Below are 21,556 nucleotides of genomic sequence, written 5' to 3' on the forward strand. Positions count from 1 at the left end.
AATGTTTGAGAGGAATGGGAGATTTTGATATAGGCCAATCTTTTTTTCTGGGTCAAGGTTTGGCTTTTTCAAGAGAGGCTTTATACTGCCTCTTTTTAATGAGTTTGGTACACATCCGTTGGATATGGAGCCATTTATTATGTTCAACATAGGAGGGCCAAGCACAGGAAGCAGCTTTTTCAGTAGTTTATTTGGAATAGGGTCCAGTATGCAGCTTGAAGGTTTAGAGGCCATGACTATTTTCATCAACAGACTATTTTAATTCAACAGACTAATAAATCTCGTGGGTCTTGTGGGGGCGAACCGGGGGCCTCTCTGTGGCTTAGACATTGCTAGCTCTGGGCTGTGTCTCTGGAGACCCAGTGAAACTATACTGAACAAAAATATTAACACAACATGGAAAATGTTTGAAACGTGTCCCATATGCACAAAAACATCTCTCAAAATTTGTGCACAAATTTGGTTACATCCTTGTTAGTGAGCATTTCTCCTTTGCCAGATAATCCATCCACCTGTCAAGTGTGGCATATCAAGAAGCTAATTAAACAGCATGATCATTACACAGGTGCAACTTGTGTTGGGGACAAAAGGCCACTCTAAAATGTGCCGTTTTGTCACACAACACAGTGCCACAGATGTCTCAAGTTTTGAGGGAGCGTGCAGTTGCTATGTTGACATCAGGCATGTCCACCAAAGCTGTTGCCAAATAATTTAATGTTAATTTTTATACCATAAGCTGCCTCTAAAGTTGTTTTTAAAGAATTTGGCAGTACGTCAAACCAGCCTCACCACCACAGACCACGTGTGACCACGCCAGCCAGGAACTCCACATTTGGCTTCTTTACCTGTGGGATTGTCTGAGACCAGCCACCTGGACAGCTGATGAAACTGAGGAGCCAACCCCTTTTGTGGGGAAAAACTCATTCTGATTGGCTCCCAAGTAGTTGGGCCTATGCCCTCCCAAAGCCACCCAAGGCTGCACCCCTGCCAAGTCATGTGAAATCCGTAGATTACGCCTAATGACTTTTTCAATTGACTGAGTTCCTTCAGTGAACTGTAACTCAGTAAAATGGCTGGAATTGTTGCATGTTGCGGTTTTATATCTTTGTTCAGTAATTATATACACAACTCTCCAGAGGTCTCCACCAACACCTAAATTACAAGCTACGGATAAACCACTGTGACTCAATACAATATAACGGCTCTAGGCAATCTCAATGTATGTTTTTAGGGCTTGTAAACAGAGGAAGGGAATAGTACTTCTTGGAGATTTGGAGTTCCTCCTCTCCAGGCTTTTTGCTCGGCATTAGCCACAGATTTTGCAGTTAGCTTAGTTTATTTGAACTCTTGGGGGAGGATTCAATACATTGCAAAGCTGAGAACTGAAGAAATTCAAGTATGAGAGAGAAACTCCATGTGGGAAAATAAAGGAAATGCATTATTTATCCATACAGAGCTTCTACATCAGGCTCAGATTGAATCACCTTTTATGTCATTCAAAACATCTGTGGTATAAAAAGAGCGAAGTTAGACTCATAACATGCTCGGTGGCACCACAAGTGTCAGCTGGATATGATTTATGAGCCTACCCTAGACGTTTTCGTCAAAATGAGATTTTACTCTATCCTCAAAGGGCACGGGAGTATGGGAGTAGCGCATAGTGCTGCTATGTCAATAGACTTCTGAAAGTTATGAGTTTTTCCCCAAGAACAAGCCAACAAAAACTCCAGAGAAGTAAAAAATATATATATATTTATGCGAGCTGGAGTCTGGCATTTTATGTCTTAACTTTGGGAAGGAACTACAGTCCCATTGTTTGCCCCGGGGTGTACAATTGGAAGTTATTATGGACATTATTTTTGTTGTCGACATTTTGATAGTGGCTCTTTGTGTACAGAAGGTCCCTTGATATGAGGTTTAGTGTTTTTATTGCCCTCCGATAAAGGTAGACTGACATGTTCCTAGGACTGGGGCTGTGAATCTTTATAGAAATATAACATTTTGCCATAAACTTCAGTACATCATAAACCATAACTTAAACCACCATTCTGATTCAGAGCATCTGTTTTCTTAAGGCTACAAAATCTAACTTAATTTTAAAACTGAAATAGTCCCTTTTTTAATTGAAAACTACATTGTCAATCGGCTGATAATGTGCCCCACTAGACTCTGACTAAACCAATAAAACTCATGGCTAATCTACCTTTTTAATGCCATTAATCAAATGACTTCATGGCAAAGGCATCATTTCTTATCCCTTATGGAAGAGTCTGATGGGGATCCAACTGAAAGGAACCACCTGGTTAGAGTGATTTCACAATACTTTCATACTCAGAGGGCTTAAATGACCATCTCTAACGGATCGTTTCACATCCACTTTTGGAAGTATGAAACACCTTTTTAAACTCAGTGATCACACCGACAGCGCCATTGTGCAAAATAGTACGCGGCATCACCTGGGTATGTGTGCAACAAAAGTTCAACATTCACCTTCTGCTACCATTTCTGTCAAGCCCTCTCTACGCAGACAGTTTGACTCATACTTTTGATGAATCCAACTTATGCACCACACAGAACGCACTGCGACTGCAATGCTTCAAGGCAAACATAACGTTCCATTGGAAATGAATGTTCTTCTGCTGTACCAAAATGCATTGACTCTTGTCGTTGTGATCGAGGCTTAAGCAAAGTTCCCTCAGAATGCATCGAGTAGGATCCTATTGCATGACTCAGGCCCCTACTCGACACAGACCGGTACGCCATAAACGATCAGAGCTGCAGTAGGCCTATATTCAAATAGACCATTGCCATAATGTGCCATTTATTTTGAACTGGACTGTGTTTACAGCATGATCGGTCATGATTAGATGCGCTTGTTATGAGATCAATATGAAAGCTGCTTGAAGCCATGTGTGCACATTTTGTTCATAGCCTTTGCTAGTATGTGAGTTATAGATCATTTGTAGTCTGCAACGGGGGAGTGATTTCTTCCTACAAGAGCACAAAACGTGTACATTTCTAGACATCTTTGAAAAGCGAGTCAGGTAAAGTGCTTTTTTTGTCTTAAAGGGGCAGTGTGTATTTTAAGACGGACTTGAATAAGCTAAGTATACAATAGGCAGAGGGTAGCATATTTTGTCTAATCCTCTAATTATGGTATGGGAATAATGCATTTTATTTTGTAAAGTGGTTTCTTGCATCAGGCTACACATCAACATTGTGGATTAACAGGTTCATTTCAAGCCCTGCATTTTTGTTTTTCAAAAGTCTAAAGGAATATAGGCCCACATTGGCTGCTACTGTAGGCTGAATGAACAGCTATTCCATGTTGTCATGTCTTTGGCTATGCTAGATTAAGTGATATGACATGCTATACTATAAAATCCTTTCTCTGTAATTAATATTACCTGATTGAGCTAATCATGTAAATGTAATTAACTAGAAAGTCGGGGCACCACAAAATAATACTTATAGAGCTGTTATCTTCCGAATAAACTCTTAAAGACCTAGTAATATTTTACATCAACAGCAGTCAATATTAATCGTCACCTTATTTCAGTCTCATCTGAAAGTTGTAAATTATTGGTTATCTTCACGAACCCTGGCTAACAAGTTGAATCAGCAATACAAAATTCGGTTTAATTATTTATTTACTAAATACCTAACTAATCACACAGAATGAATCATACCTTGATTACAAATGATGTCATAAAGGAAAACGTCCCTAGCGGGCGGAACAGATATGACAGCTGGTTACACAAAGAAAAGGGGGTTGGGTTTGAGTGGGAAGACTGAAGAACAAAGGGAGAAGCGATGTCTCTATCGGGCCGTAGGCAGCTACTCTATCGTAATACAATATCCTATGCATTCTAAATGACCGCCCATTTGGAAAAGGAAAACGCAATAAATATTTACTCTGAGCTGCGCTTCAATAGGTTGGTGGTAGATGGAAGGCCGTGTTGCCCGACAGAGTCCTTTTGTCCTTTGAAGAGTGTCTCTGATGGTGAACGGGCTACATTGTAGTGTCGTCGTTGTGTGGTAGATGGGATACTCTGTCTGTCCTTTCCTAGCCCACGTTTACAGCTGTTGTTGCTAGCTCAACGGCTAGGATGTCTCACTTCTTTAGTGAATAAGAGTTCAAAGTTCATACTATTCACAACCAAAGCTCACGCTGAGGTTGGCATAGTTCTGTAGTTGACATGTTAGTCCTTTTTAAGGTATGGACCGTCGTCCTCGGAACAGGAGGTTACATTTTTGTCAAGGGCTTATATAGTGGAGGGAGAAGGGTGTGTTTTCATAGTTTTATAACCCATGTCTCTTCACAGGGGCGGGCCACTGATTGAGCTGAGCCCTAACCTTATGAAAACCCAAATCTGTCATTTGGAAGCTAAAATTACATTTAATCTTTTCACCAATAATTTTATATTCAAACATTTAAATTGCACAACAATTCCATCTGATAACTATAATGTGTAGACTTTCCACTGTACCGTTTATGTCATCCTATCATTGATGAGAATGTCTCAGATGACAACCGAACTGACATCATATTCATTAACTACCAACGCATGTCCAACTGGTCGGATTACCAAAATATGGTTAATTTTCCCCCACCTTCTGATGTTCCCAGACGTTAACCAAGGGATTTTCAATAGTCACATCAGCAGGGTAGAGAGAGGGAAAAAAGGGGTGGAAGAGGTATTTATGACTATCATAAACCTACCCCCAGGCCAGTTTCATGACAATGTTATGGGATGTGTTTTCTCTGGTAAGCCTACATTATGATCATCCACAGTAGCCTACTTGACCACAGTCTGAAACTGTAACTTCAAGCCGGTACAGCCTCAGTGTTCACAGTAAGCGAGCACAGAAAGTTGCACAGAATTTTCACAAATGTTAGTTTGAGTTCAGCAGACGTGAAATTTGCTCTGTGCTGAAGAAAATTTGAGGGAACATTGCTACTAAGCAACATTTTAATAGCCCCACATTAGCCTGACAACTATCCGATCCATGCAATATATCCTCTACACCAAGGTCCCCCCCCGGACTAGGCACAGATTAAGCCTAGTCCAGGACAAAGAAATCATTCTTAATGGAATTTTGATGCAAAGGCTGGCCCGGGGGCCGTATGCTGCCCGCAACCTGATTTCAATAAGGCCCGCAGAATTATGCTCAGATTACATAATGAATTTGCGATAGTAAAGTGGTAAACTTCATAACAGAAAAATATTTAAATCACAGGCAGTTTGTCTCACTGTTGGAAGAGACAGAGTCGGGTCATGCAGATCTCCCCTATCACACAAACGTGAGATGGCTGAGTTTGGGGAAGGTGCTTAAAAGGGTGTGGGACCTGAAGTCAGAGATTGCAGAGTTTTTACAAATGAATGGAAAATATGTGGATTTCCCTCAACTGCAAGATAAAGAATGGTTGGCAGATTTTGCCTTCACCGTGGATATCATGGCCCTCATGAATAAACTGAATTCCAAACTACAAGGGAAGGGCCTTTTTGTACATCAGATGTACAGGCTTGTCAAAACCTTCAAATGAAAATGACTCATCCTGACCGGCCAAATAGAAGACAACAATCTCACCCAGCTTCCGACACTACTAGTCTGTTCCCTATCAGTAGACCAGCAGGAGAAGTATACATCACTGCTGCGTGCTTTGAACGGGGAGTTTTCTCATCGTTTTGAGGATTTCAAAGTGTTGGAAAATGACATGCTGACTTGCAACTTGAGCTTATCGATCTTTACTCTGATGCAGTGATTGGAGAACTATTCAAAACAATATCACTGAGGTTCTATGCATCTCTTAATGAACAACACTTTCCAAAGATGAACTTTTTGGGTCAACAGACATTTTCAGGGATGAAATATAACAAGTCAAGGCATAGATCTCTTACTGACTCTCACCTCTCAGCAATCCTACTCATAGCGACGTCCGAAACTATACCCGACTTCACTGCTCTAGTCAATGCCCATCAGAGACGTCACTACTCACACTGAGGAGTTGAAATGTAATGTTGAGCTCTCTCTTCCTAGTGTTTTTGTGCTTTGTGCATACCCGTTAACAAGAGTTCTGTCCGTGGTGCTGAATGCACAGTGTACTTTTCCCTCTGTGTAGTTCATTGCATGTTTAATAATGAAAATACTGAGCAAAAGGAGAACATGGATGTGGTTTATTTCTGTGCATGTTAAGCAAGTAAAATAAGTAGCATATCTGGATGTGATTTACAGTAGATATATCGGTCAACACAGTCATACACATGTAATATTATTCTGGCCCGTGATGGCAAAAATATATTCTATTGTGGCCCTCCATGGAAAATAATTGCCCGTGTCTGCCCTAGCACTCCACAGCTGATTGAAATAGTCAAAGCTTGATGATGAGTTGGTTATTTGAATCCACTGTGTAGGACTAGGGCAACAAACTAAACATGCAACCAGTGGGACCCCAGGCCTATGGGGTGGTTTCGCTGGCACAAATTGTCTAGTCCTGAAAATTCCATTTGGAATGTGTTATTTTGTTTGTTCTTGGACTAGGCTTGATCTGTGTCTCGGAAATCGGACCAAAACATTCAGGGTTATGGGTAAAAGAGGTCCATTTGAAATTGGGTAGGAGTCTGCAAAAGGTATACGTTTTTTTGCCCAAGACCTACTAGTGTACATAGTCAAACGCACATCATCTGGGACGAAGACATCTTGTATAAGGAAATCCCCCCCACCCCCCACTTGTTCGCATATGTGTGTGACTGAGTACGCCAATCCTCCCAAGGGGTGTGATGCATTGGACATCCGAGAAGCTCAGAGGGTTTTATTTTGAGAAGTTCCCGAAATGTCGCAGAGAGATCCATTGTTTGTGGGTCATCAATGATCAGCGGTGTGCTGGAGTGTCTTCCTTTTTGTCATGAGAAGTGCACAGGAGAACGGCGTGGGTTGTCGACGCAAAGCGAAGAGATTTGTATAGTGATGACCAGGCGAAATGCAACACCGAGGCTGAGCATATCTGTTCACGTGACGTGAAGTGGTCACTGCAGTGGCAGAGAATGGATTGGACCACGGTAGTCTCATTGTATGAGTGTAATGGTTCAGACTGTGTATGTATGTATCCATGCAATAAGGAGCTCTGGTGAGAGCATCAAGCAGTTATCCCACATCCCTCTCTCTCCCTCTTTTTATCCTCCCATCCGGCTTACTCGTTTCCTGTTCGATAAATGATTCCGTTGATGTGTGGCGATGTGCTCGTCTGGGGATTCATCAGGTGCTGGCAGCTAATGCCTCGTAAAACAGCGCCGCCGCACTCGCCGATTAATCACAGCGGTACGCGCCAGGCCTCAATATTTACAGCCGCTGTCACAACCGCCCACATGACCGTCTGATACGAAGACTGTGACTTGTTTTATAGGTATTAAAGCTTTCGACACTGGAATGGCTCCATGCTGGTTATCTGGGTCAGAGGTAGGGTGGGCAAAGTGTAGGACACTGCCCCCCAAAGGGGACTCAGTGGAATTGCAGGTGGATGTGGGGCTCGGTGTGGAAAGACATTTTAGGTGTACCTGCGTAAGTTGTGAATTATAGTTGTTCTCTCAGTCAACTCGCGTTGTGAATTAAGGGTTAGACAAAAATGTCTTCCTATTGGACACAAGTTTCAAAAAATAAATAATTTATAGCTGAAAAAGTTTGAATACCATTATTTCCATTCAGAGAGGGAGGGGGCGAGAACGAGAACGTGTGCTCGGATCCAGTGTCCCACCATAACACTTCCCCTGTGGGCCGTGGTGGCCACAGCTGCTGTGTCGCCGCTGGTCTGTCCCCCGGAAACATGATCCTTTTGGATGGCCCTGGTTTGGATGGCGACGAGCCACGACGCCGGTGCTGTGATTTACCCCAGTGTGTGTGGCCATGCGTGTGTGTGTGTTTGTGTGTGTGTGTCCCTGTAAGATTTCTAAATGGACAGACAGCTAGCCATTTAATAGCAGCATTTACCATCTAGTATCATTGGCGCTCTATAGAACCCCATCACAGTGCTAGCCCCTTGGCTAACACCACCAACACTGGCTGTGTTGGCAAGACATATGGCGTGTGTTTTTAAAAATCAATAGAGTCCTAAGTGCTTCTCTCGCACATTCTTTAAAACGGAGAGAAATTCATTTTCCAGTTCGCTGTTCAAGCAGAGGTGGCCTCGGTTGTTGGATGGGCTTTATCGTCCGTCTGTGAGCTTGTTTATCTGTTAGCGTTCTAAAAGGACCAAAATCGATAGGTTCTCTTTTTCAGCCATTAAATGATTATTGAGAGTACCCTTTGTTTTAATCCATCCATGATGGTGCATTTGGGGATTTCTGAGCTGCTGTGGTTTGAGCAGAGCAACTTTGTATCAGATGTCGAAAATATACGTTTTGTAGTCAACTGTCTAAAGTGTTGACCACGAACAGCCTAATCCTACTGTATATGTTAATTAGGGTAAGTTGAGACACCTGAAAGTTAGTTGGAGGTTTTGTATATTAACACGCAGACTAGATTCGGGGCGGCAGGGTAGCCTAGTGGTTAGAGCGTTGGACTAGTAACCGGAAGGTTGCAAGTTCAAACCCCCGAGCTGACAAGGTACAAGGTACAAGGTACTTACCCTCGTTCTGCCCCTGAACAGGCAGTTAACCCACTGTTCCTAGGCCGTCATTGAAAATAAGAATTTGTTCTTAACTGACTTGCCTGGTTAAATAAAGGTAAAATAAAAATAAAAATAAATATTGAACTGTGAGAGTATTTACTGCCATTTCACGTCTTCCTATGGATGTAAAAGATTGTTCTATTTCCAGTCCCCTCCGTGTGACAAGTGTGGTGTGGTGTGTCACTAACTTGTAGACATGATGTGTGGAGGAGTCGTCACCCGGTGATGGCTCTTTCCCACATATCTCAAAAAGTCTAAAAATGGCTTGCTCCCTGTGTGTCATGTGGGTTTGGTTACCCGATGACAACCATGTCAGAGGAGACGCTGTTTCAGTAGCTTTTAGTTAAACATCACTTGTGGGAGCAGCAAACAAACGGTGTCTGGACATAAACCTTTTTAGAAAGTGACTTCCTCCCCTCATCTCCTCATCCTCTGCGATGTTCTGAAAACACAGGATAGGTCAAGGCAGTGTGGAGGATGCCTGCTGTTGTAAGTTGCTTTCACTTGTTCAACTCTTTAATCCCAGTGCAGATGTGGAGACCATCTTTGGTATATTGAGATGTCCTCCTGGCTCCTGCCGTAACCAGAATGCAACACTTCCCCTGTCAGCCAGTCAGTCAGACAGGGTGTTGGTATAGTCATCATCTTCCTGCCGTAACCAGAATGCAACACTTCCCCTGTCAGCCAGTCAGTCAGACAGGGTGTTGGTATAGTCATCATCTTCCTGCTGTAACCAGAATGCAACACTTCCCCTGTCAGCCAGTCAGTCAGACAGGGTGTTGGTATAGTCATCATCTTCCTGCTGTAACCAGAATGCAACACTTCCCCTGTCAGCCAGTCAGTCAGACATGGTGTTGGTATAGTCATCATCTTCCTGCTGTAACCAGAATGCAACACTTCCCCTGTCAGCCAGTCAGTCAGACAGGGTGTTGGTATAGTCATCATCTTCCTGCTGTAACCAGAATGCAACACTTCCCTGTCAGCCAGTCAGTCAGACAGGGTGTTGGTATAGTCATCATCTTCCTGCTGTAACCAGAATGCCACTTCCCCTGTCAGCCAGTCAGTCAGACAGGGTGTTGGTATAGTCATCATCTTCCTGCTGTAACCAGAATGCAACACTTCCCCTGTCAGCCAGTCAGTCAGACAGGGTGTTGGTATAGTCATCATCTTCCTGCTGTAACCAGAATGCAACACTTCCCCTGTCAGCCAGTCAGTCAGACATGGTGTTGGTATAGTCATCATCTTCCTGCTGTAACCAGAATGCAACACTTCCCCTGTCAGCCAGTCAGTCAGACAGGGTGTTGGTATAGTCATCATCTTCCTGCTGTAACCAGAATGCAACACTTCCCCTGTCAGCCAGTCAGTCAGACAGGGTGTTGGTATAGTCATCATCTTCCTGCTGTAACCAGAATGCAACACTTCCCCTGTCAGCCAGTCAGTCAGACAGGGTGTTGGTATAGTCATCATCTTCCTGCTGTAACCAGAATGCAACACTTCCCCTGTCAGCCAGTCAGTCAGACAGGGTGTTGGTATAGTCATCATCTTCCTGCTGGACCTCCCTGGGTCCATTTTCACCTGCTGTATTTTTAGCCACCTTTTGCCTATTTTCAATGCTGCATAGAGGCTAAGTGGTTTGCCATGTACTGTACTGGCTGCCAGGAAAGGATTGTGGGTAATGGGCATTTCCATGTAAAGGACTCATGAGAACCAATATGTGAAGTTCATAGGAGCATGTCAAAGTGGGTGTCAAATGAAAGCTACGAGTCAATATTTGAGAAATGAATGCATATATATATATATATATATATACATACAATTTTCAACCATTTTCCATCCTAAAATGAGGAATGAGCAAAGGTTTTGATTTCTAGTCAAACAGATGGAAAAGGGATCTTTGACAACATCTGCCAGAAAAAGTATTTCAAAGGGATTAGAAACACTAATGCTGAAGTAAAGACCTCTGCCAACTACACTGAACAAAAATATACACCCAACATGTCAATATAAACATGTCATGAGGTGAAATAAAAGTACACAAATGTGTTTACATCCCTGTTAGTGAGCATATCAAGAAGCTGATTAAACAGCATGACCATTACACAGGTGCACCTTGTGCTGGGGACAATAATAAACCACTCTAAAATGTGCAGTTTTATCACAACACAATGCCACCGATGTCTCAAGTTTTGAGGGATCGTGCGATTGGCATTCTGACAGCAGGAATGTCCACCAGAGCTGTTGCCAGAGAATTGAATGTTCAATTCTCTACCATAAGCCGCCTTTAAAGTTGTTTTAGAGAATTTGGCAGTACGTCCAACCGGCCTCACAACCGCAGTATGGCGGTTTGCTGATGTTCACCATGGTGGAGGTGGGGTTATGGTATGGGCAGGCACAACCAAATGTGGTCTTGTTTGAGAGCGGAGCTCATTACACCATTAGCCAATGTGTAGAATAATACCCAAATATGCAAAAGAAGGAAAATTCATAATTATGCATTTCTGTACAAATCAGGGACCCATGATGTAATTCCGTTACCAGATGTAAATCCACTTCACTTACTGTAGTTCAATAACCAAAAGAGATGTGTTCAAAGTCCAGGTGTCATGTCATAGCTGACACTCCATTCTTTCTGCTGACATCTTTGAGTCTTATTTCAGAGCAGATATGAGGTTTTGGAAAACATGGTCACACAAAGAACTGAGGGAGTTTTTTACATATATTTTTCAAAGTTTCCAAACTTAAACTGTAAAGAGGTGTGCATGTGACCCCAACCATTACTCGAGTCACCACACAAGGCAATATCACCATTTACTTCAAAAGGAGTTTGTTTACAACGTACCCCTATAAGCATGCTATTAAGAGGGCAATTATCAGCATTTGGGGGGGAAACCTTTACTGAGCCTCTCAGCTTTCAAACTGATGAACTGGACCGGCATGCAGACCTAGGTTACAATACTGTCATACTGATGAAAAGGACCAGCATGCAGACCTAGGTTACAATACTGTCATACTGATGAAAAGGACCAGCATGCAGACCTACAGTAGTTTACAATACTGTCATACTGATGAAAAGGACCAGCATGCAGACCTAGGTTACAATACTGTCATACTGATGAAAAGGACCAGCATGCAGACCTAGTAGGTTACAATACTGTCATACTGATGAAAAGGACCAGCATGCAGACCTAGGTTACAATACTGTCATACTGATGAAAAGGACCAGCATGCAGACCTAGGTTACAATACTGTCATACTGATGAAAAGGACCAGCATGCAGACCTACAGTAGTTTACAATACTGTCATACTGATGAAAAGGACCAGCATGCAGACCTACAGTAGGTTACAATACTGGCATACTGATGAAAAGGACCAGCATGCAGACCTAGGTTACAATACTGTCATACTGATGAAAAGGACCAGCATGCAGACCTAGGTTACAATACTGTCATACTGATGAAAAGGACCAGCATGCAGACCTAGGTTACAATACTGTCATACTGATGAAAAGGACCAGCATGCAGACCTAGTTTACAATACTATGGGAAATCTTTCAAACAATTTGAGCTTGAACATTTGCTCTCGCCTGACTGGAGTGCCAAATGGTTGAGGTTTGAGGCAAATAAAGATTTTTCTCTAATTTAGCTTGGGGAGAAAAAAACACTTTATTTTGATCGGCGAACTTTGAGTGCACTAAAATGGTTCCGTGGCGGCTTTCCTCGTGCCCTCTGCCTAGTAACATCTCTCTGTGGCTAACCTAATCATCTGTGTCACGACTGCTAACTTGTGCATTTGTAAACAAAACGTTTACAAGGCTTGTGATTTAAGACATGACTGTGCATTGCCTTTTGTTTAGCATCTTTGTGGACCATGCTTTACTGTAAACGGTTGGCTCTAAATAATGGAGTGATGGTGTTTCATAGGACAGTGTTTTTCAACTCCGGTTTAGGGGTACCCTCCAGGTTGCACATTTTAGTTCTAACCCAGCACTAACACGTTCTCATTTAAACTAATAGTGGGTCTGGGTGAATAGTTAAGTAGCTGAATTAGGTGTTTGTCATAAGGCATTTACAAATTCTATTCTTCTAGAATCAATTGGTGTACAAGCCTATCATTATGAGTCGAGGTTCACATCATTTGAAATGGCCATTGAAGAGCAGAACATTGTACAGATTGTGGCTTTCAAACATGGGGGACATGCGCTTGAACACATCTTGGAATGATACCTATCAATAGAAGCTCAGGCTAATTTCTGAACACGTGCGAGTGTCATTAGCAGGATTCACGCCCGTGTGTTGCAGCCATATACATATCAGACACGTATGATCGCCGCCACAGCCCCTGTGAGCTGACACTAGCTGGATCTGTCACGCCCAAAGCCTCAATAATGAAACGCATACGCACATACTGTGCCTTCAGAAAGTATTCATACCCCTTGACTTATTCCACATTTTGTTGTTACAACCTGAATTCAAAATTGATTTTTTTTTTCAAACTGGTTTTTCACACCCACAATAACCCATAATGACCCCCCAAAAAATATTCTCCAATTTATTGAAAATGAATGACAAAATTTTTACGTAAGTTTTCACACCCCTGAGTCAATACTTTGTAGAAGCACATTTGGCAGCGATTTAAAGCTGTAGATCTGTCTGGGTAAGTCTCTAAGAGCTTTCCACACCTGGATTGTACAATATTAACCCATTTTTGTTATTTAAAAAAAAAATCAAGTTGATTATTGATCATTGCTAGACAACCGTTTTCAAGTCTTGACAGATTTTCTAGACGATTTTTAAGTCAAAATGTCATTTTGGTAAGCAACTCCCGTATAGATTTGGCCTTGTGTTTTAGGTTATTGTCCTGCTGAAAGGGGAATTTGTCTCCGTGTCTGTTCAACAGCAGGCTGAACCAGGTATCCCTCTAGGATTTTGCCTCTGCTTATAGCTGTATTACTTTCATTTTTATCTTTAAAAAACTCCCTAGTCCTTGCTGATAACAAGCATACTCATAACGGGATGCAGCCACCACCATGCTTGACAATATGAGGAGTGGTACTCTGATGTGATGTGTTGGATTTGCTCCAAACATGTATTCAGGACAAATAGTTTTTTTGCCATATTTTTTGCAGCAGTATTACTTAAGTGCCTTGTTGCAAACAGGATGCTTGTTTTTGGACAGGCTTCCTTGTTTTCAGTTTGTCATTTAGGTTGGTAATGTCGGGGATCCATCTTCAGTTTTCTCCTATCACAGCCATTCAACTCTGTTTTAAAATCAACATTTTCCTCATGGTGAATTCCTGAGCAGTTTTCTTCCTCTCTGGCAACTGAGTTAGGAAGAACGCCTGTATATTTGTAGTGACTGGGTGTATTGATGCACCAGCCAAAGTCTAATTAATAACTTCACCGTGCTCAAAAATATATTCTGTCTTTTTAAATTTATTTTCTTCACATCTACCAATTAGTGTCCTTCTTGAAAAACCTCGCTGGTCGGTGGATGAATGTGTGTTTTGAAATTCACAACTCGATTGAGGCACCTTACAGATAACTGTATATGCGAATACAGGGATGGGGTAGTCAATCAAAAATGTTAACCGCTATTATTGAACACTGAATGAGTCCAAGCAACTTCATTATGCAATTTAAGCACATTTTTACTCGTGAACTTATTTAGGCTTGCAATAACAAAGGGGTTGAATACTTATTCACTCAAGACATTTCAGCTTTTAATTTGACATTTATTTCTAAATTCCATTTTGACATTATGGGGTGTGTGAATACTTTCTGAAGGCACTGTACATATACACACAAACACACACGTGCATAAAAACACGTAACACATACTTTCTGAAGGCACTGAACATATACACACAAACACACACACGCATAAAAACACGTAACACATACTTTCTGAAGGCACTGTACATATACACACAAACACACACGTGCATAAAAACACGTAACACATACTTTCTGAAGGCACTGAACATATACACACAAACACACACACGCATAAAAACACGTAACACATACTTTCTGAAGGCACTGTACATATACACACAAACACACACACGCATAAAAACACGTAACACATACTTTCTGAAGGCACTGTACATATACACACAAACACACGCATAAAAACACGTAACACATACTTTCTGAAGGCACTGTACATATACACACAAACACACACACGCATAAAAACACGTAACACATACTTTCTGAAGGCACTGTACATATACACAAACACACACACGCATAAAAACACGTAACACATACTTTCTGAAGGCACTGTACATATACACACAAACACACACGCGCATAAAAACACGTAACACATACTTTCTGAAGGCACTGTACATATACACACAAACACACACGCGCATAAAAACACGTAACACATACTTTCTGAAGGCACTGTACATATACACACAAACACACACGTGCATAAAAACACGTACACACATACTCATACGTGCGCGCACACCGACTGTCGCCTTAGTCGGGTAAGGCCTGAATTTTCCATCAGAGCCGATTTATCATCTAGGTCATGTCTTTACAGTATTAAGGAATTACATTTGGTGTTGTTACAACCTGGCTCAAGATTGTAACTAACAATGGGAAACCACACACTGAGTGTATATGACAAAAATGAATTTATTCCATAAATAAAGTAAACATTCCCAACTTTTGGAAGAGGAGATACAAAGTGCCTACCTCGCCCAATAGTCCCCTCCCCTGGTCCCTCCTTCACTCCAACCACAATGGGGAGATGTTCCGACCAGACTCAGATTCAGTGTGATGATTGTCAGCATTTCTACTCCGACTGGAGCTGTCTCTACAGCAACCCTGTGTCTCATCAGCTAACACCCGTCTCCCCAAACCTGGCAGAATCCCTACTGTGGGACGAAGACTGCCGATCTCACCTCGAATCTCTTGCTACTACCACTGCACCCATTGGAAGGCAAGCACACTCTACACGGCCATACCGGGATGGGTTCAACCAGCCCTGCGTGGGCACCTCTGGGTATAGGAACTTTAAGCCACAGACTGTAGCTGGCTCACAGGTAAGATAGAGTCATCAAACTTCAGTGGACCAGGTTGTCCCCTCCCGTCCGCAGCAGATGTACTGGGATGTGACTCAAGGACAGGGTCATCATCCTCAGGTGGGCCCCAGACCTCCATCGAATACATCTCAGACCTGATCTATAATGCTGCTATTGTCACCAAATTCCTGGAGTTCAAATTCCCTGCCCCTGCTTACCTATTGTATAGCCCGGTGGTCCCAGCTCTGGTTGTGCGGTCAGTAAATTAGGTGTCACCTGCCAAAACCACAACGAAACAACCATAGGTATGCGTGGAGAGAGGATACTCTTGCCGAATGGGGAAACAGTGGCTTTATGTCACAGCTGATCTTTCACAGGTGTGCCCCATCAGCACTGACGACCCTCCCAGCTCCGCTCACCTCTCCTACTCTGCCCACCAATCTCCAGCAGGAAGTAAGCACAGCAAAACCCAGTAGACAGAGCAGGGAGGGGCCGTCACAGTGTATGTTTGGTACGGCTACAGACAGTACCGTTAAGTAGCTGTACTGTCGGCCTGTACCACTTATCAGCCCCTCATCAGGGTGTTATTCCAGTATGACAGCATGGACATTGAGTGTCTCCTATTTGTTTGTATGTTCCTCAAAGGGAATATCTGTCATACAAAGGTGATATTTTTCTCCATCTGCCAGGGATATCCTGCGGAAGATACCTACCCTATTGTTGTAAGTTGGAAATGGCCTCATCATTTAAAGTAAGGTTTGTTTCCAGTCGACGGCGTGGCAGGGAGGATGCGTAAAGACGTGTCGGATCTGAGATACACTAATTGATTTTGATCAGCTCAATACTCCATGAAGTGAACCAGTTTGTTTCGGCCCGTCCCTCTGTTTGGCACTCTGTCATAACTAGTTATGTATCCGTGGCTCTAACTTGTGACAGAGCCCTTGTGCTCAGTGAGGCAGGTATATCTTTTTTTGGTCTGGTCTTTTGTGTGATGGTCTATGTTTAGCTTATAATATTATACAATATTTTAGAGATTTAATCAATTCAGTTATCCATGTATAATATTTTCAGTGCTTCAAGTTCAAGTCATATCATCCACATGTTCGGTGGAATTCCTGGATTTTTATTTTGTTACAACAATAAATTTGATATATTTGTTTCTTGTTAGGTCCCCCTGGGAAATGAGCTGCAAAACTCAATGGGGTTTCCTCATACAATATATATATTAACGGAAGGAAAATGAAAACATTTCACATTCCACGACTACTTGCTTTTGATACTCAAATGCAGGAGCTACTCTATAGAGATACTGCTAGGGCCTCCCGAGTGGCGCAGTGGTCTAAGGCACTGCATCACAGTGCTAGCTGTGCCACTAGAGATGCTGGGCTCGAGTCCAGGCTCTGTTGCAGCCGGCCGCGACCGGTAGACCCATGAGGCGGCTCACAATTGGCCCAGCGTCGTCCTAGTTAGGAGAGGGCTTGGTCGGCAGGGATGTCCTTGTCCCATCGCACACTACCGACTCCTGTGGCGGGCCGGGCGCAGTGCAGTGTACAGTGTTTCTTCCAACACGACACATTGGTGCGGCTGGCTTCCGGGTTAAGTGGGCATTGTGTCAAGAAGCAGTGCGGCTTGGCTGGGTCGTGTTTCGGAGGACACACTGCTCTCGACCTTCGCCTCTTCCGAGTCCGTACGGGAGTTGCAGCAATGAGACAAGACTGTATTGGATACCACGAAATTGGGGAGAAAACAGAGTAAAAGAATATATACAATAAAAAAAATGCAGAAAGATACTGCTTCCCTAGCTACGGTATGATTGCGTGGACTGGTGTCCAGCCAAGCAGTAATCAACCTGATTCAGAAGTCAAGACAAACACAAAGAACCAAGATTTAATGTTCATTTTAAACTACAAGCACTATTGAGCCTGAACTAAAACTGCTGCCATAACGCCAATGGAAGGAATGAATGTTGGAGCTATTTGAGGAAATTGTCTATTTTTAGAACCGCACTGCTTTTTGTAATAACAATCTCCCCCTTAAAGATTTGAGATTTTGAGTAGATTCTCAAGTTATTCCTGATGGAATTGATTTGTTATTCACAATGTCCATTTCACAAATCCACATTGGCAGTTTGCATGGCATGTCAAACTGACTTGCACCATGTAATGTGAAAGAGAAGTAGTGTTTCTGTTTCTCTGAGGGCATTACAGCGGGTAACAATCTAACCTCTATCTCTGATTCCTTTCTTCCAGGAAAGTGTACCCAGCGACGGTAGAACTGTTAGGAGACCTCTTCAACATGAATACAGGTATGTGATACGCCTCTTTAAACACTACGCAACACATGTACACACACACACACACACGCACTAGGATGTTGAACTCGAGGCATTCCGCTGTGTCTGATCTGAATCATTTTGACCATCCATATCAATGTTTTCTTTTTTTACGTTTGCCAGCTGTTGAATATTGCTTGCTGCCGGAGTTGCATAGCTAAGCAAAATGTAACATTTAATTCATAGTTTTTTTTATTTCAACCAACTCATTTGATTTGACGATTCAGATTGAAGTAAGTTCGCAACAGGACCTCCTCTAGTTTCAGAAAATAACAAATGATCTGTTTGAAGGCTTTTCGAGCTGTTGGTGTGGACATCTTGTGACGGGCGATTCCGTTCTTGATCAATTCAACATTATTTAGCAAGGGAGTACACTTTCTTCCTGGAGAGCTACTCTCCTGCAGGGTTTCGCTCCAACCCTGCTGTAACAAACCCAACAAATCAGCTGCTCACAGGACCTTGTTACAACGGGGTTGAAGCAAGCCCCCCCCCACAAAAAAAGCTATATAGGAGAAGGGATGGCCTCCCCTGCTCTATAATGTGGAGGCATAGAGGCATTACACATATTGCATTGCTTTATGGTCTTCTTATACACCCACGTAATTCCTCTCATTCATAAATCGGCCTCCAAAGCTCCATCTTAAACTTGGCCCGCATCCCAAAATGTATAGAGTATTTCACTACAGTAGCTATGATGACGAATCATTCACTTAAGTGTTATTACACTCCTACGCCCTCTGTTACTCTGCCAATGAAAGTCTGGATTTGTTCCTGCTATGGTAATTTTTTACAGCACAAGATCTATTGAAGTGCCAATATCCTCCGCACAATCTAGAATGCTCTTATCAAGTCCACCAGGCATATGCTCTCATTAAGTTTCCATGACATTGCAATCAGAGTTTTGCTCCAGCTGTGGTGAATGTTTACATCACGGGTTATTGAGTCACGGAACATTCCACGGTGTTTGCGTACGGAACATTGCCCCGTTGTGGGGATTTATTTTTGATTCCCTTACCTTCGTAATGGCAGGGTGCGCTGAAACGTTTTGCATGCGGAGGGGTTCTGTGCCCTCTTGGAGAAATGAACGGCGTTTCATTACTCCTACGTCGATGACCAAGCAAGCATGAACGTTAATCTGCGCGGAGGTCACAGTTCATATGAAGTAGGAAGGGGGACTTTTTAATTGCTGTGTGTTTACTGCATGCCTGAATCAACCAGAATGTAAACAAACACAAAATCGGTTAAGATAGGTTTTTGCCGATGATTGTTCTAGAGTCTTGTTTATAGTTTTGGTTATATTCGGTATATTCGGGTGTCAAAAATTGTGCCGGGGGAGATGGCCGCCGTTTTACGGTCTCCTAACCAATTGTGCTATTATGTGTTTTTTTTAATCTGCAATATTTGTAAATTATTTTGTACATAATGTTTCTGCAACTTTATCTTATGGAAGAAAAGAGCTTCTGGATATCAGGACAGCGATCACTCACCTCGGATTAGAAGAAGATTTCTTCAACAACAACAACAAGCAGGACTCGCACGATATTATATTCTCCAAACACCCCACAGGGCAGACATCCCAATTATTCGCAAAAGGAAGCGACGCAGAGGACGAAGAGCCGGATGCCTCGTCCGGACCCGCAGAAGACAACTAGGAAAGCTGCCATTATACCGTCAATATTATTCGCCAACGTGCAATCAGAGGCAAAACCAATTCTAGATCACCTGTACTCCACACAGAGACGCGTACAATGCTCTCCCTCGCCCCCCATTTGGTAAATCCGACCACAACTCCTCCTGATTCCTGCTTACAAGCAAAAATTAAAGCAGGAAGCACTAGTGACTCGGTCTATAAAAAATGGTCAGATGAAGCAGATGCTAAACTTACAGGACTGCTTTGCTCTCACAGACTGGAACATGTTCCGTGATTCTTCCGATGACATTGAGGAATACACCACATCAGTCACTGGCTTTATCAATAAGTGCATTGAGGACGTCGTCCCCACAGTGACTGTACGTACATACCCCAACCAGAAGCCATGGATTACAGGCAACATTTGCACTGAGCTAAAGGGTAGAGCTGCCGCTTTCAAGGTGAGGGACTCTAACCCGGAAGCTTACAAGAAATCCCTCTATGCCCTGCGATGAACCATCAAACAGGCAAAGCGTCAATACAGGGCTAAGATTGAATCATACTACATCGGCTCCGACGCTCGTCGGATGTGGCAGGGCTTGCAAACTATTATAGACTACAAAGAGAAGCACAGCCGCGAGCTGCCCAGTGATACGAGCCTACCAGACGAGCTAAATCACTTCTATGCTCGCCTAGAGGCAAGCAACACTGAGGCATGCATGAGACCCTCAGCTGTTCCGGACGACTGTGTGATCACGCTCTCCGTAGCCGACGTGAGTAAGACCTTTAACCTGTTGCGACGAGCAATCCCGTATCCGGGATCCTATTTATAGCCTCAAGCTCATTACCATAACGCAACGTTAACTATTCATGAAAATCGCAAATGAAATGAAATAAATATATTAGCTCTCAAGCTTAGCCTTTTGTTAACAACCACTGTCATCTCAGATTTTCAAAATATGCTTTTGAACCATAGCTAAACAAGCATTTGTGTGAGAGTATTGATAGCTAGCATAGCATTAAGCCTAGCATTCAGCATGCAACATTTTCACAAAAACAAGAAAAGCATTCAAATAAAATCATTTACCTTTGAAGAACTTCAGATGTTTTCAATGAGGAGACTCTCAGTTAGATAGCAAATGTTCAGTTTTTCCAAAAAGATTATTTGTGTAGGACAATTCGCGCCGTTTTGTTCATCACGTTTGGGTAAGAAAAAACCCGAAAATTAAGTCATTACAACGCAAACGTTTTTCCAAATTAACTCCATAATATCGACAGAAACATGGCAAACGTTGTTTAGAATCAATCCTCAAGGTGTTTTTCACATATCTATCGATGATAAATCATTCATGGCAGTTGACTTTCTCCTCTGAAGAAAATGGAACGCGCATGGACCTGGAGATTACGCAATAATTTCGACGGAGGACACCGGGCGGACACCTGGTAAATGTAGTCTCTTATGGTCAATCTTCCAATGAAATGCCTACAAATACGTCACAATGCTGCAGACACCTTGGGGAAACGACAGAAAGTGCAGGCTCATTCCTGGCGCATTCACAGCCATATAAGGAGACATTGGAACACAGGGCATTCAAAATCTGGACCATTTCCTGTATGAAATTTCATCTTGGTTTCACCTGTAGCATTAATTCTGGGGCACTCACAGATAATATCTTTGCAGTTTTGGAAACATCATCTTTTCGTGACAAAATATCTTGTTTAAAACGGGAACGTTTTTTATCCAAAAATTAAAAGAGCGCCCCCTATCTCGAAGAAGTTAAACAGGTCAACATACACAAGGCTGCGGGGCCGGACGGATTACCAGGACGTGTGCTCCGGGCATGTGCTGACCAACTGGCAGGTGTCTTCACTGACATCTTCAATATGTC

General features: G+C 42.7%; 1 protein-coding gene across 1 annotated transcript in view; it reads left to right on the plus strand.

Moving 5' to 3' along the window:
- Positions 1-21,556, plus strand: part of LOC115137329 (sorbin and SH3 domain-containing protein 2-like) — a 106,018-nt gene that overhangs the window by 32,585 nt on the left and 51,877 nt on the right. Inside the window, 1 exon segment of the mRNA XM_065024758.1 lies at positions 17,955-18,010. Coding sequence (XP_064880830.1) covers positions 18,001-18,010 — 10 coding nt within the window. The 5' untranslated portion in view covers positions 17,955-18,000.

Source organism: Oncorhynchus nerka, linkage group LG11 (genome assembly GCF_034236695.1).
Source record: "Oncorhynchus nerka isolate Pitt River linkage group LG11, Oner_Uvic_2.0, whole genome shotgun sequence".
Taxonomy (NCBI): Eukaryota; Metazoa; Chordata; class Actinopteri; order Salmoniformes; family Salmonidae; genus Oncorhynchus; species Oncorhynchus nerka.